Genomic DNA, 16,475 nt, shown 5'->3' on the forward strand with positions numbered 1-16,475 from the left:
CTAAATTCTACTGACAATTTTCTTTTGCTCTGAGAATTACCATCTATTCTATATGTTAAGGAAATTTAATTGTCAGAATTGATGATTTTCAGCATTTTTCCTGTTAAATCTGATTTCATTCAAATTAAAGATTAACAAAAAACTAATTCTAAAACTCCAAGTGGTAGGTAGCAAAGGCATTATGAACAGAAGGCTTGTTTGATGTTTAATAGTACTTCCATGTAGCTTGTGTACTGAAAATCACCTTTATAGTTTATAAATTAGTCTGTCATTCTTATATGTTCTGATAGTAACTGTATTATCAGTGATTTTATATTTTATCATAATTACACATTGTCAACTTCTCCTTTATGTATATCACTAGCAGGTGTTTTATCCACTCCCCGCCCACCCCTTTCACTTAAGTTGTAACATTACAAACAGAACAGTGTGCAAATCATGAGTGTAAGTTTGGTGAATTGCCATGAAGGACCACATCTGTGTAACCTACCACCCAGCTGATGATGAAATAGCAACACTCCAGAAAGCTGTCTTGCATTTTCTCCAGACATTACCCTCCCTCCTTCATAGGGAAAGCCACTCTTCTGACTTGTTATTTCTATGTGTTTTTGAAATTTGTACAGTATTTTATGTACTCTTATCTGGCTTCTTTCAACATAATGTTTGTGAGATTAATCCATGTTGCTTCATGTAACAGTATATTCATTTGCTCTCACTGATTCAAGTATTTCATTGAAATGATACAATTTATTTGCTATTTCTATTTTTGATGGAAATGAGTAACTTTCAGTTTGGGAATATTTGAATAATGATGCTATGAAAATTTCTTGTGCATAGCTCTTTGGTGCTCATTTGCATACATTTTCTGTTGAATACATAGGAGTGAAAGTGGTGGGTCATATTTTTTAAACTTTAGAGGATAGTACCAGTTTTCCAAAGTGATTACATGAATTTACACTTACCAGTACATGGGAGTTCCAGTTGTTACACATTCTTGTCAACACTTAGGTATCAATCTTTTTAATTTTGGACATTCTGGTTAGTATACATTTATGTCTCATTGAGATTATAATTTTTATATTACTGTTAGCTAATGATACTGAGCATCTTTTAGTAGGATTATAGAGTGTTAGGCTATTCTCTTGATGAAGTTATCTTTCTTGTTTAAGTCTCATCCCTTTATTGATTTGTCTTGTTTTTTACTTTATTACTTAACACAAAAGCCATTTATTGGATATGTATTTTGCAAATACTGTCTTCTAACTGTTTGACTTACCTTTTTATTCTCTTCATGGTACATTTTGAAAAAGACAGTTGTTAATTTTAATGACTGAATTTATCAGTCTTTTAAAGTTAGTGCCATTTGTATCCTCCTTAAGAAATCTTTACTCAAAAAAAAAATATCTTACCTCAGGGTCATGAAATATTCTCTTATATTATTTTTTTAGAAATCTTTTTTAATCTTCTAAATTTAGTGAGGGTATGAAGTAAGTACCAGTGTCATCCCCCATCCCCACAGTATGGATAGTCACTTACCCAACACCATTTATTGAAGAGTGCCGTTTTCCCATGGCTCTTTAGTGCCACGTTAGCATAAATCTCACCCTCCTTCCATATATACAAGCATAAATACATAACCTTATTCTGGATTTTTTATTCTATTCCATTGATCCTATGTCTGCTTGCACCAATACCACATTGTCTTAATTGCATAACTTTATGAGAAGTCTTGGTGTTTGGTAGACAATATCCACTTATTTTCTCTTTTTCTCAATTATCTTGGCTCTTCTTAGCCCTTGCATTTCCGTATAAATTTTACCATCAACTTGTAAATTTATACCAAAAACCAAACTCTTACTGGGATTTTGACTAGAATTGAATCTGTAGATCAATTTGGAAGTTATTATTTTTGTAGTATTAGGCCTTCTGACTCATGAACATTATATATCTCTTCATTTAGGTTTTCTTTAATATCTCTCAAATATTCAGTAGTTTACTGTATAAATATCTCTGACATCTTTCATCAGATTTATTCCTAGGCGTTTAATGTTTTTGGTCTCATTGTAAAAGATGCCTTCTTTTGATTTTGATTTCTAATTGTTATTATTTTATGTAAATACAATTTATTTTTTAATTATTGGAAAAAACCTACTTATTTGATTCTAATGGTTTGACTCTACAGTACTTTAATTTTTCTATATACACAGTCATGTCAACTGCATATAATGAGGTTTTTCTTCCTTTCCATCCTTATACTTTTCTTTTTTCTCTTGTCTTTTTCCGCTGACTAGAACTGGTCATCCAGTGTCGAATACACATGATAGAAGCCATCCTTGTAAACTTTCAGTGTTTCTCCATTAAGGCATTATGTTTGCTGTAGCTTTTACTATAGAAGCCCTTTATCGCTTAAGCATATTTCCTTCTATTCCTGTTTTGCTAAGAGTTTTTGTCATGAATGGATTATGAATTTTATCATACTTTTCTGCATCTGTTTAGATAATTATCATTTTTGTTATTCATTTTTTTAACATGACGAGTGGCATCGATGTTTAAATTTTATGTCAACTTTGTATTTCTAAAGTAAACCCACTTTGAGCATGGTACATTATCTTTTTTATATATTTCTAAATTTTGTTTTTGATGTTTTCTTTAGGATTTTTATATCTACGTTCATTAGTGAGATCGTCCCATACATTCCTAGTAAAACCAGTTGGGAATTTTTTTCTTGTACTGTTCTCTGGAAGAATTTGTGTACGTTTGATATTATACCTTTTTTGAATATGTGGAATATCATTTAAGAAGCCATCTTGGTTTATTGATTTTTCAGCCCTTCTTTTATATACATTTTATAAATTTCCCTCTTAAGTATGGTTAGAGCTGTATCCTGTACATTTTAATGTATTGTATTTTTTAATCATTTGTTTCAAAATATTTTCTGTTTTCTGTTTTGGCTTCTTTTTGACCTTGTTTGTGTTGATATCTAAACATATGGAAATTTTTGTAGTAACTTTTTTGTTACTCATTTTCCTGTGATGTATACTGTATTATTTTAGTCCTCTGTTTTTTAATGATCCAATTAAATATTTCAGGGCTGCTTAAAAAAATGTGTTCGTAGTTGTTAACTGCAATGTATTAGTTTCATAGGGCTGCGGTGGTAGAATACCACAAACTGGGTGGAGTACCAGCAGGATTGCTTAAACAGCAGAAATTTATTATCCCATATTCTGGAGGCTAGAAGTCAGATTCAAGTGTTAGCAGGGCCATGCTCCCTCTGAAGCCTGTAGGGGAGAGTCCTTCCTTGCCTTTTGTAGTTTCTGGTATTTGCCAGCCATCCTTCGAGTTTCTTGGTTTGTAGATGGCACACTCCAATCTCTGCCTGTCATAACATGGATGTCTTTTCCCTGTGTATTTGTGTCTTCACATGGCATTCTCTTCTGTTTCTCTATTATAAAGATACCAGTCACATTAGATTAAGGGCCCACCCTACTCTAATGTGTCCTTATCTTAATTACTTACATCTGCAGTGACCTTTCAATAAGGCCACATTCTGAGGTACTAGGGGTTCAGAATTCAACATATCTTTTGGGAAGGACACAATTCAACCCATAAGACTATATATGTCATCAATTAGGTCAAGTTTGTTAATCATACTATTAAATTTCTGTATTTTTTATGATTTTTGGTCTGTGTATTCTATCGTTTACTGAGGGTTATGGAAATCACCCATTGTAATTATAAACTTATCTTATTCTCTTCTGTCAATTTTTAAAGCTTTATATATTAAAAAGTTTTGTATTCAGTGCATAGAAATATAGAATTATTATTTTTTTGTCTGGTGAATTGAACCTTTTATTATTTTACTCTGTTACTGTCTTCTCCCTAATGCATTTCTGCCTTAAAGTCTATTCTGTCTGATACTAACATAAACTAAAAAGCTTTTCTGTTGGCTAGAGTTTGTATGTTATACATTTTTCCATCTTTTAGTTTTCTTGCTTCTTAGCCTTCAGGTGGGCCTAATATACAGTTAGGCTGTTTTGTTGTTATTCTTTTTTGGTTTTGTTCAAAGTCTATCTCTAGAGTTTTTGCTTAGCTTGCATTTAATGTACTTACTGATATGGTTGGAATTAAGTCCCTCATCTTGCCATTTGCTTTCTATTTTTTCTGCCTATTCTATTTCACTTTCTTCATTTTTTGCCTTCAGATAATTTCTTTTGCCTGTTTTTCTTTCCAATTGTGTTAGTTATACAGTGTTGATTATCCTGTGGACTCCTACATGCATGCTTAACTTACTGAATCTAATATTAATTAGTATTTTATCACATCCCAGACACAGTACAGTGCTCACGACAAATTGTTTCAGTTTTTGTTAGTCTGCATATATTTTTAATTCACCTGCCCCTTGAAAAAAGGGTATTTTTTCTAGGTTAGCCCTTTTCAGTAATAATTCCACTGTCTTCTGGCTTCCATTGTTTCTGTAGTGAGGTCAGTTGTCAGTCAACTTGTTATTCCTTTGAACATAAACTGGGAGTTGTCATCCCCCTGCCTTCAAAAATACTCTTGGTGTTTCTCTTTATCTGTGATCTTCAGAAATTTTACCAAGTTGGACTTAAGTGTGGTCTTCTGAGTCTTTGTCTTGCTTGGGACTGTTACCACTTCTAAAATCTGGATCAATGTTTTTCATTTGTTCTAGAAAGTTCTAAGTTACTCTGTTTTCAGATATTGTTTTTGTTCCATTTTCTCTCTTTTCTTCATGGTAATCCAGTTACACATTTGACCTTTTTACTGTGTCTCATATATCAATTATATTCTTGCTTTATTTTCTATCCTTTTGTATGTTTAGTCTGTATATTTTCTTCTTACCTGCCTTTTGGTTCATGATTTTTTTTTCTGTGTCTAATAAGCTGATAATACCATTCATTTGGATTTATTTCTCAGTTTTAGAAGTACATTTGTCTTCTTTATGATTTGTTTTCTTCCCAAAATTTTAGTCTTTTTTTTTCCTTGACCATAGTAGGCGTAGTTATTTTATAGATCTACTACTGTTAACTGCTGTTTCTGTTGGTTTTAAGTGATATTATTTTATTTCCTTGTGTGACCGGTTACTTTTAATTGAATGCCAGATACTGTATATGAAAAAACTGTAGCAATAATTTGAAGGCTATCATGATGTTATCTCTATTCAGAGAGGATTTATTTTGGCTTCAGAAAGGTGGTCAAAGGATTGGCAAGCCCAGATTGTCTTAATCCAGGTGGGGATTGAGAAGATTAGAAGTTGAATTTAGTCTTTGTTAAAGTTGGTCTACTTCTGGCTCATTTTTACTCAGGCTGCCAGTCATGCCTCATCAGTAGCTCCTGAGCTCTAGTTTTTGTCCTCCTAGCCTCAGAAGTTTGTCTATCTCTTGTCACCTTCCCTATCCTCTTGTCTCTCATTTGGAAATTGGCCAACCCTTCTAGAGGAAATGCACCTCCCAAAGAGGTGCATGTCTCTTCGGGTTTTTTTCTTGTTTATTATCATGGCCCCATAATTTGTCACTGTCTTGATTATTCTTAATGCTTTCAGACATATTTTTTTGTTCTTAATAATTTTTTACGTTTTCTAGTTCTCACTGGGAGGGTTTCCTAGTTCATCATGTAAAAACAGAAGATACTGTGACTGTTTTATTCTACTGAGTTGTAATTTTTAGATAGTTCTTTAAAAATCTACAATTTTCTGTAGATCATCAAACATTTTTCATTTGTTTATACTTTTCTGAATAGTTTCTTAGCATAGAGTTGGATATACATCCTTAACAGAAAGCTTTCAAACATATAAAGACATAACCACTAAAATGGATAGATGCCCACAGTTGTATCATATGTGGTTAAGTTAGGTTTTAAGTAGATAAAGTTTAGCTGTTAGCAGTCAAAAGTTTTTTGTTTTTTGTTTTTTGTTTTTTTTAAGTTTAGTAGTATTTTGGTCATCTCTCTTTTTAAGACAGAAAGGAAATGCTGTTTCATATGTAAAATAACTACACCTTCTACAACATCTGTGTTTTCCAGATTTGCTTAGCTTCTTTGGCAATTTGTTAGAAATTGGGCCATCTAATTTATTTTTAAAATCTTTTCTTAGTAAGGTAGTACTTTTTAAAAAGAAAAACTAATAACTTGATTTATTTAAAAAGATAAATGTGTTTTTTTCAGATAATGTATTAACTCATAATTTTCATTCAGAAATCAACATGCTATTCTCTTTGTTCATCTTTGCAGAACTTAAGAAAAGATAAACTATTTGCCACTTATTTCTTTTTCTCTAAATTTACTTTTTAATTTGCTGAACAAAAGATTTTTAACTAAAGTTATCAAGGATTCCATGCACTTCCAAAATAAGGATAACCTCAATCTAAAGACTCAATTCTTTTCTGTCTTCACTGCTTACAGACAGGGAACACAATCTCTTCAGCCTGGACCTGTGTAGAAGAATTTGGAGAAAATAAACAGGTAAGAAAAAAATCTCTTAGGAAAATTAAGTGATATATTTAGTTTTCAGAAAGCCAGTTATAAATTATTATTCTTAGGGGTCTAAGAAGAAATATGAAATGTTTAAAATTGTCTAATGAAAACTTGTGAAGTATTTTGATTATAATAATAGCTTTGTTAATTATAGATGTAAAGCAAATTTTTTAAAGAGTTAAACTGGTTTCTGTAATTCAGGTCTTCTCAACACTTAACATGCTAGTGTACCATGAACCCCCAAGATGGTAAACAGTATGATAAATTAGATATAGTGAAGTGTGTTATTTGTAGATTATCCAGTATTTCTCAAACTTACCTGAAAATGGGACTCATTTTTTTCAATCTTCTTAAACAAAAATCTTATTGGAATAATTTAGAACAAAAGTTATATTTACTAGAACTCATTGTTTAATTATTTTGCTTAGGTACTGAGAAAGATAAACTCTAGTAGGAAGTTAAAGGTAGTTTATGATTTGAGTAAAGATTATTACGTTCCAAACTCCTTTTTACTTGGTAGAGGCAAAAAGAATGTCGTGATTCCATCGGAAGCAATCCATATACAGTTCTGTGCCCTTGAGTAAGTTACTTCGCCTTTTTGTGCCTAAGTTTCCTCTTTGACAAAGAGGATAATAATGGTACTTATAAGGCTGTTATAAGGATTCAATTGTACTGCTCTTGTATGGTTATTTTTAGCACTTAATAATGCTCAATAATATTAGCTGTTACTCTATAGATACAAAGAGAAATATATTTATTATATTTGAGACTTATACTTTATTATTACAGATTTTAATCTTAGCATAAAAATTCAATTATATGATGCGAGTCTTAGAACTATCTCCTTCACAACTTTATAGTTCAAATTTTGAATTATGAGGACTGATTTTACTGATAGAAATGAAACCGAAAGTTGCTATCTTTCTAAGACTTTTTGCTTCTCTTCAGTTTTTTGCCCAGTTTATCTAGTGAGCTATAATTTTTATCCATACCAAAACCTAGATTGCTGTAGCCCTGATCATAATTTTTTCTCTCATCAGCTAATGTTCTATTATGCTCTTTCTAAATGGTTTAGAAACTAGCATTAAAAGGAATTTGACATAATTATCTTTTAATACAAAGGTAGCAAACTGGAAACTCTGGATATGGTTTGTTTTGTCTCAGTTTTTTGGAAGAAAAGTGAGGAGGCTTAATTTCAATACAAATAGGCATCGATTGTTTTACTTTTGGTCATCTTTTTGTTTTTGTTTTGTGTGTTAAGTCTTGCCTCTGAAGGCATTTGAGTTTGTAATTGCTGTGTTTAGCATAATTAAAACTTTTTTTCCATTTTGTTTTTAATGTTTTCCCATTATGCATTAGCCCCATTAAATGCTCTTCCCAGACTGATGTTCAGAGTTTTCCGTGAAATAACTGTTTCTAAGGTCAAACAAGTTTGGGGAAAACTATACTATATAGTCCCCTTGGAAAATCGTAATGCACATTAGCAAACTAAATAATTGAGGTAGCAATCTGTTTAACTTTTAAACCTATCTTTCTTAAACTTTTCTGGAGATTATTTGGCTGTGGGATTCATGTTTTGAGGGGTGCTTGCACTTTAATTGTATGGGATGTAGTTTGGAAAACACTGAAACTAACCCAAAGAAACACTTGAGTTTGTATGTCTGTAACTTCATTGAGGTATAATTAAAATACAATAAAATGCACATATTTTTTCTTCTTTTTTCTTTCTTTTTGCCCCAAGTGTATTCACAGGGAACATACACATATTTTTAAAGTGTACAATTTGGTCTGTTTTGATTTAAGTATACATCTGTGAAATGACACCACAATTCAGAAAACAAACATTTCTGTCACTCCCAGAAATTGCCTTATGCACCTTGCAATCTGTCTTCCTTCCCTTCCTCCCACTCTCTTTCCCAGGCAACTGCTCTAGTTTGCATTTTCTAGAATTTCAAACCCTTGCTTTTGAAGGTTAAAATTGTAATCCTTAGATGATTTAAAATGAAACAGCTATAATTTCTTTAAATAAAGATACACAATCTGACAAATTTATATGTTTATGGTAATTGTTATATATCGTAAAGGTTTCACAGCAAGAATTTTAAACCCAAATCAGATTTGGGAAAACATATTGTAAATTGAAAAATGATTTGAATTTAGAAACAAAAGCTGATGATTTTGCTCCCAAAACTGAATTTGAAAAATTATAATTAGGTAAAAATAAACAGACACTAGCCAATCAGAACTTTATAAGGAAGCAGTTATAGGCAGTAACTTTCTTTCTAACTTAGCCATCCATTACTAAAATAAACATGTTCAAAACCTCCTTTAAAATTGTCTTAATCAGAAATGTAAGCTCCTCCGTGGGCCTAGTCTTAGAAAAAAACAGTGGTCACTCTAAGTCTACTTCTTTTTGTTGTCAGGAGCCTGACAGGGAATATTAAGTAGAAGATACTATGGGTGTGAAAGCAAAATTTCCGCTTTGCTCTCAGAAGTTTCACCAAAAAATCAACTCACAATGAAGCAAATTAACAAGAGAAAATTTTTCAAATATAACATGTATACATGGGAACCTCCAGAAAATGAGGATTTCCGCCCCCCCCCCCCCCAGGGTTTCAGAAGCTTATATGCTTTTCTGGTATAAAGGATTACTAGAGAGGATGAATAGATACTTGGGAGAAAGAATAGATGAGGGAAACAGATTGACTTGTAAATGATTCTCTTTGGAAATTAAATTAACCTGGTATTATTTTTTAAATTATTTTAAAAATGGGTTGGGCCAAGTCTGGTTGCCTTCTTTATCTTCCCGGCTATAGATATTGAGATAACAGGGTAGGGTATGGAAAGACAGTTGTTCTCCTAGGTGGTTCTGGATCTCAGGCAGATAATGAAACTTCAAGATTTTGGGAGAGCCAATTGGGGGAGGGGGTGGTCAGAGAGACCCTGAGTCTTTTTCAGTGAATCCAGTATGTCAAAATGCCATATTTTGGGATAAAATATTTCTAATTTCTTTCAATAAGAATACCTTCCCCCCCCAAAAAAAATTTGTAATAGGGAAAATGAAGTAAAAATGCCAGTAAATTTGACATATGTGTGCTAGCCAAAAGTATCACTTAAAAATTTCTAATTGATGATTTTTAAATATTTCATACATTATAAGTTGCTTAGTAACTAGCAGTTCTGAGAAATATTTCCTCTGCTTTACAGTTAGCTCTTGATTTTTTGTACTAAGATGGAAAGTACAAAATAGTAAGTGACAAATATTGTATATGTTTCAGTATATATGGTTTTTTATTTCTGTATTTGAGCCCAGCCATACTTTATGTTCTAGGAATGTATAGTACAGTAAAACAACTAAGTTTTTCTGCAGATGAAATTCAGTGTTTCAGTGAAAGTTACTGAGATAGTTATTTCAATTCTGATTATTGTATGTTAGAAATTAAAATAATAAAATGATGAAATGAATTTTTCCAAAACTTTCAATAATGATCCCATAGAAATCTTAAGGAAATGCTTAACATATGTATTAAAGGCTTGGGAAATGTATTTCATTGATCAAAAGGTCAGGTGTTTCATTCTCATGCATTTCTGGTAAGAGTATAAAATGGCATAGCCTTAGCCACCTTGGGAAACAATTGGGCAGTTCTACAATAATTTAAACTTAAAGTTACAGCATGACCCAGCAGTTCCATTCCTAGATATTTACCAAAGAGAATTAAAAACATATGTCCAAACAAAACCTTGAACACAGCATTATTATCAGCAGCATTCATAATAGCCAAAGCGTAGAAACAACCCAAATGTCTGATGAATGGATAACAAAATGTAGTCTAGCCACACAATGAATATTATTCAGTCATAAAAAGGAATGAAGTTCTCATAGATGCACCTTGAAAACATTTTGCTAAGAAGTTAGTTCCAGAAGACCATATAAATTATATGCTTCCATTTATATGAAAAGCCCAGCATAGTCAAGTCTACAGAAAGAGAAATTAATGGCTGGGGCGGGGAGAAGAAGGAATGGGGAGTGACTGTTAATGGGTACAGAGTTTCCATTTAGGATGATGAAAATGTTCTGGAATTGTATGTTGGTGTTAATTGTACAACCTTGTGAATACACTGAAACCCACTGCATTAAAGTGCACCAAAAAGGAGGTGGATGTGGTAGAACTCACCCAACAAGGAGAAAAAACAATTTTGAGAAATACACTTTTTAGTAGAAATTTAGTCTGAAGAATGGTCAGAAACAAAAAGATACTCACAATTAATGAGAAGACGTTTTTTCACTGAACTCACTTTAAAGTTTCTATTAAGGATTTTCCCTACCTTTATTTAAGACAGAAAAGCGGCTAGAGATCTAGTGGTATTTGGTCAAGATGTATAAGATAGAATTAGAAACAAAACAAGAAACAAAGTCAGTGAAACAGCATATCCATTACTTAAAGAACTGAGAAACATATTGGTTGTATTCACTACCAGATTGTTTCTGTGTTGGACAGAGAAAGGTAGTAAACCAAATAGCTGTGTAACTAGTACTGACAAGTGTATGGTGTGTGTGCTGCCAGTCTCTACGTTGCTCCTTTGTCAGATGTGGCACAACAATCATTACTTATTTTCCTGCTCATTCCAGATACACCCATTGGAATCTTTCTGAATCCAGGGTTCCTATTAACCATTACCGCTTGATTAGAATTGGCACTTGATGTTAAGCCTGTTTGCTGCTCTTTGTGTAGATCAAATTTGTTCTATGAAAATATTTGTAATTATTTCGTATATAAATATGAAATTGTTGAAAATTTGATCAAAATGTTATCTTTAATAATCCATTATATTAGAGCAGTTCTTACACTTTTTTGGGGTTTTTTTTGCAAAACAATCTTTTCAAATTAAATATTCCATAAAAGTTTAGCATATAAAATAAGGTGCGTGGGGTGAAATGGGAAGTGTGGTAATGGGTAGGTGCAAGCAAAAGCCAGGTAGCTTAGAGATCTACTTTAGTTCTATCCCCCACCCATAAAAACCTCTTTGGACACTTTGTTTCAACCCTGTTTGAGATTTCCAGAGTGAAAAAGCTTAATCAAGTGGAAATAATACATACTTTCATAGTAATCAGGAGGCCTGATTTTGAACTTGTGTGTCTATTTAGCTGTGGGAATATGGATCAGTCACCTAATCAACCATCTTTTGTCTCTGTCATTCATTAGTGAGAGAGGTCATTTGAATTAGAGACTTCTAAGATCTCAACCTATTCCTGGTTTGTGATTTTGAATTAGAGGATTTTATTAGTCAAAACCTTTATTAGTATCAACAATAAAAAGACAAAGCAATAAAAAATCAGCAAGATGCTTGAACAGATTCTTTACTAAGGATACTTAAAGGGTCAATGAACATATTATTAGTCGTAAGGGGAATCAGTTAAAACCCCAATGAGATATAATTTTACATTCACTAGAATAGCTGTGATTAAAAACACTGGCAATACCAAATATTTGTGAGGATATGGAGAAACTGGAGGTCTCATATTTTACTTGTGTGAATATAAAATGGGTCACACTGGAGAACTCTTAAGCAGCGTGGGTCATCTGTCCTGTGACCCAGCAGTCCCATTCCCAGGTATTGACTCAAAAGAATTGAAACATATTTTGACAAAAATATTTGTATAAGAATGTTAATAGCAGCTTTGTTCATAACAGTCAAAACTTAGAAACCCAAATATTCAGCAACAGGTGACTAGATAAAGAAATTGTGGTATATTCATACAATGGAGTAATAATAAAAAGGAACACACTACTGAAATACACACCATGAGTGAATTGTAGAAATTATATTAAGAGAAAGAAGCTAGATATAAAAAATACTTAAAAATAGATATAATATGAGGTCCAAAAGCAGGTAAAACTAATCTATGGTGATAGAAACCAAAAAGTGGTTGCCTCCAGCAGAAGGGCTGTTGACGGGAAAGGGGCACAGGAAACTTCTGGATTGATGATTAGGTTATATGTCTTGTTTTGGGTGTGAGGTACAATAGATTTATACAATTATCAAAACTTAGTGAAATGAACACATAGGGTGTATGTAGTTTATTGTATGTAAATTGTACCTCAGTTTTAAAAGTGTAAAGACAGTTGAATAGCACCTGGAGTAAAACTTAAAATTCTGAAATTGGCTCTGTATCATTCCTTAAGAAGGGGAAAGGGGAGTTCAGATCCCAGTGTGAGGCAGAAACAGTGAGATTAAAGAGCTTAGGATGTTCATTGGGAAGAAAAACCAGAGGTGGGCAAGTAAGTATAAGTTAGGAGTTTAACTCATTTATTATTTCCTAAAAATGAATGAGAATTTCTGATTTTTATTTTCTATGATATGTAAATTATATGTTAGATCTGAAGAAAACAATTATACTTCTAGGTTTATCTTACCAATTAAGTATTTTCAGCTTGCATTTCATTCATTAAGTTTGATCTGTATTGTGTTTTCTAGCTGCCCAGATGTTTTCCTGAATATATTTGGATTCTTAGTGATTTTAGTAATAAAATTTATTCTTGAAATGCTTGTAAAATCTTATAAATATCTGAAGCTTTTTGTTTCCTGAGCTTTGTAGTATTTGTGGGAAATATTCTTCTCTTGATTGTTCCTATTAAATAAAGTCACCATAACCAGATTTTAATTTTGTATTTAAGTTATTCTCCTTAAAAATATGAGAATAAACAGTCCATTAGTATTTAAATTAAAGGTTTATAGTAGGGACTATCGGAAATGTGGATATGCTGAGCATTATGCTACTTGCCAACTGTTTAGCTAGCTTCTTTTGAAAACGTCCCCTGAACAAACCTATATCCACATTTCATGAATAGGTTGTATTACCTCTTGAGTAGATATGCACTCTAAGCAAAACTAATTTCTCTTTGAAAACTACATTTCCCCTACCTGCAGAAGTCTGCTCTTCTAAATTATGATGTCGATGACCACATTGTTAAAATTTAAAGAGCTAGGTGTGTTGTAGGTAAGTGGCTAATAATGAATTGACTATATTTGCATAATAATCTCTTCTGGAAAGAGTCAGACCTTTTTTTTTAAGCAGTTATTTGGAACTATGCAGGAGCACTAATGTTTAAGTTTATACTCAACAGATACTGTAACCCTTTGGGTGAAGTGGATCCTTTAAAAGAAAAAAATTCTGTGATACCTGGAGTCATCCTATTTGGATTTTAGAAAAGCAAATAGTATCAAAGTAATTTCTCATCCAATTTCAAAATACTGAAAATACTTGGAACTGGTTACTTTAAATATATTTATATCTTCCTGGAACAAACTGCTATATTGATCTTATAGTACCATTTATAAAAATAAAAAGGTTGTAAAATTATTCTAATTAGACTTTTACAGTGCTAGAAATTAAAGCTATATTTAACTGATTTTTATTTTTTCCATTTTTTGTCTTAACTAGGTCCTTTCTGATGTTGCTTGAGCTTATTCTCCTGCAGTTGATCTCATTCCTGTTGACTAAACATTAAGTCCCATGGCAACATTAAGTTAATGCTCATATGTTTTCAGCCTCATTTGTAGTACCAGAACAATATTATAGAAAAAAACTACCTGTACAGTAGATGACCTAATTCCTTTTCTTGCATTCCTAGAAACACCATGCCTTTTATAAATAATAATTTTATAGTCATTGTCACACCCTTGGCTTATTCTACACTGAAGAACATAGTTGAGTTTTTGGAAAGTACAGGATTTACCAATTTGGTCTTTATATACATATATATTACAATTAATGAAGCAGGAAATTAGTGATGCATAAGATGAATGTTTATTGTGGAACACTACTATTTCAAATATAATTGTTTTTTAATAATTTGGTTTAATTTTTGGATGTTTTTCTATGCTATAAGTTGATAACGGTTTCTTGAAGTTTATTTTATAAAGGTAACTCCTTTTACTGTTTTATGGTATCAGTAGGGCTCTAATGTTAAATTGGTGTGTTGAGTTATATAAATGTTTATATTTGTATTTAAATAATGAAATATTGGACAGTTTGTTTACACCAAATATTTCTGCAGTCCAGGGATGAATGTTTCTGCTGGTTTGATGCCTAATACAGTTTCAGGGAAAAAAAGCAAATATGAATTCACTGTTTTTATCTTTCCTTCATGGACCACCCCTTAGTGTCAGAATCAAATTTCAAAGAAGCTGCTTTGTGAAGCTAGAGAAATCAGAGATTCTCTTTTTCTGTAATCAAAAAAATAAAAAAATATCCGAGAATGTATTCTAGTAAGACCTCTGAAGCATTGTGTCAGTGAAGGGAATGCAATACTGACTGATAAAATTCTTAGGATTTGCAGTACAGTGAATGCTGCAATAGTCTTTACCAGCAATATAGATAGTGTCATCAGGATTTTGAGTGTTAGAACATTATGTTAAAATGTGATTATAGTTTTAGTGCTTTGTCTCTTTGAATTAAATTTGTATCCATAAAGATGTGCAGCATAATTGTTCATGTATTTATTTACAGACTACAATTTCCGTCGCAGCTCAATAAATAGTCTTTCCCCTGTTAGTGCTACCCTCTCTTCTGGGACTCCCAGCGTGCTTCCTTATACTTCAAGGCCTTATTCTTATCCAGGCTATCCCTTGTCACCAACAATATCACTTGCTAATGGCAGCCATGTTGGACAACGACTATATATCTCCAATCAGGCCTCATTCTTCTGAAGAAAATATTGTAAACATTAGTATGAAAATTTCTTTGTGTAAAACATGCAAATTAAAATTCTGTTTTATTTTTAGAATCGGGTTTGCACATTTGGTTTTAAAAAGATATTTATTCCAACATACTAAACATCAGCTATAATGCAGCATAACAGAGTTATAGAATATAAAAATGCAAAGTTTAAAAAGTTATTCAGTGGTTTCTATTGATAAAGGTATAGCAAACTACTATTCTTTTTAAACTTTTGAGATTTTCTTCTAATTCCTCAGTGGGCAGTATAACCCAGTAGTTTATGTTAATATTTTGTACAATAACTTTGCTGAATAGCATTTCACAAATATGAAAGCAGTTGAAGACAATGGTTATACTAGATTTGATTATCACTATCTGTATTGGAGATTAGAACAATTACATAACCAGAAGCATGTAACTATTATGTGGAAAGAAATGATGAAACAAAAAGATTAAGATGCAGATTTTATGCAGTACTAAAGAAAAAACAGTCCACCATTGTCCTTGAAAATAACACAGATATTACAGTTAACAATTACTTGTTACAATTAATTATAATTTTGCTGTTACTATATTTAAGGTTTTTATAGTTATGCTTCATTTGTGTTTTTGATATTCATTGTATTGTTGTTTGAATAAGAAGTGTTATGGTTTTTAAGTGTTGAAATCATGTGTTGTTTAATTTTTGTACTTGAATTCAGATTTTTGACATTAAATATATGATGCTTCTAAGATGTGTGTTTTATTTTTATTACAATGCCAAAAAAACTTACCTTTTAAAATCACTTTGACCTTTTCTTGAGGACAGTTTTCCTTAGTAGGTCTGAGCCTAGAATTATAGTCATGGGCTTAGTGTCTTCATAAGACCAAAGCAAAGGATGTTGTAGCCAAAACATTGTTAGTTTTGTAAAGTAGTAAGAAAAATCATTTTCAGGGACCAATAGAAATATTTTGTTGTTAGACCCACTGAAGTTTCCCCCTTTGACTTATGAATAATTAATGAATCCAGGTCATTTTGACTATTTAATAGTTTAGTAGTGCACATTTATAACAATTTCTGATGATGGTTTTTATAATTGATATCACAGACAAATCTTTCAGATATCAAACCTTACCTTTGTTGATCAGCTCATTATGCAGCTGTATGGGACACAGAAATTAGAAACAATGTGAAATGGTTGCAGATAATTTTTCTACCAACTTGAGTTTCAAGCAGAAGTTAAATGAAGATTAAATTAATCTTAGTTTTTTTTCATCCTGTAAA

The 16,475-nt window shown here is 31.9% G+C and overlaps 1 protein-coding gene across 3 annotated transcripts in view; it reads left to right on the forward strand.

Moving 5' to 3' along the window:
- The window catches only part of RBM46 (RNA binding motif protein 46), a 48,260-nt gene extending 32,317 nt beyond the window's left edge, over window positions 1-15,943 (forward strand). The window contains exon 5 of one of the 3 annotated variants that reach the window (XM_045550676.1): window positions 15,002-15,943. In XM_045550676.1, coding sequence (XP_045406632.1) covers window positions 15,002-15,201 — 200 coding nt within the window. In that variant the 3' untranslated portion in view covers window positions 15,202-15,943. Of the gene's footprint in view, window positions 1-6,417; window positions 6,474-13,933 lie in introns of those variants that run through there. The other 2 variants (XM_045550678.1, XM_045550677.1) reach the window with 2 other exon arrangements.
- The last annotated feature ends 532 nt before the right edge of the window (window positions 15,944-16,475 follow it).

Source organism: Lemur catta, chromosome 5, assembly GCF_020740605.2.
Source record: "Lemur catta isolate mLemCat1 chromosome 5, mLemCat1.pri, whole genome shotgun sequence".
In the NCBI taxonomy this organism is placed as follows: domain Eukaryota; kingdom Metazoa; phylum Chordata; class Mammalia; order Primates; family Lemuridae; genus Lemur; species Lemur catta.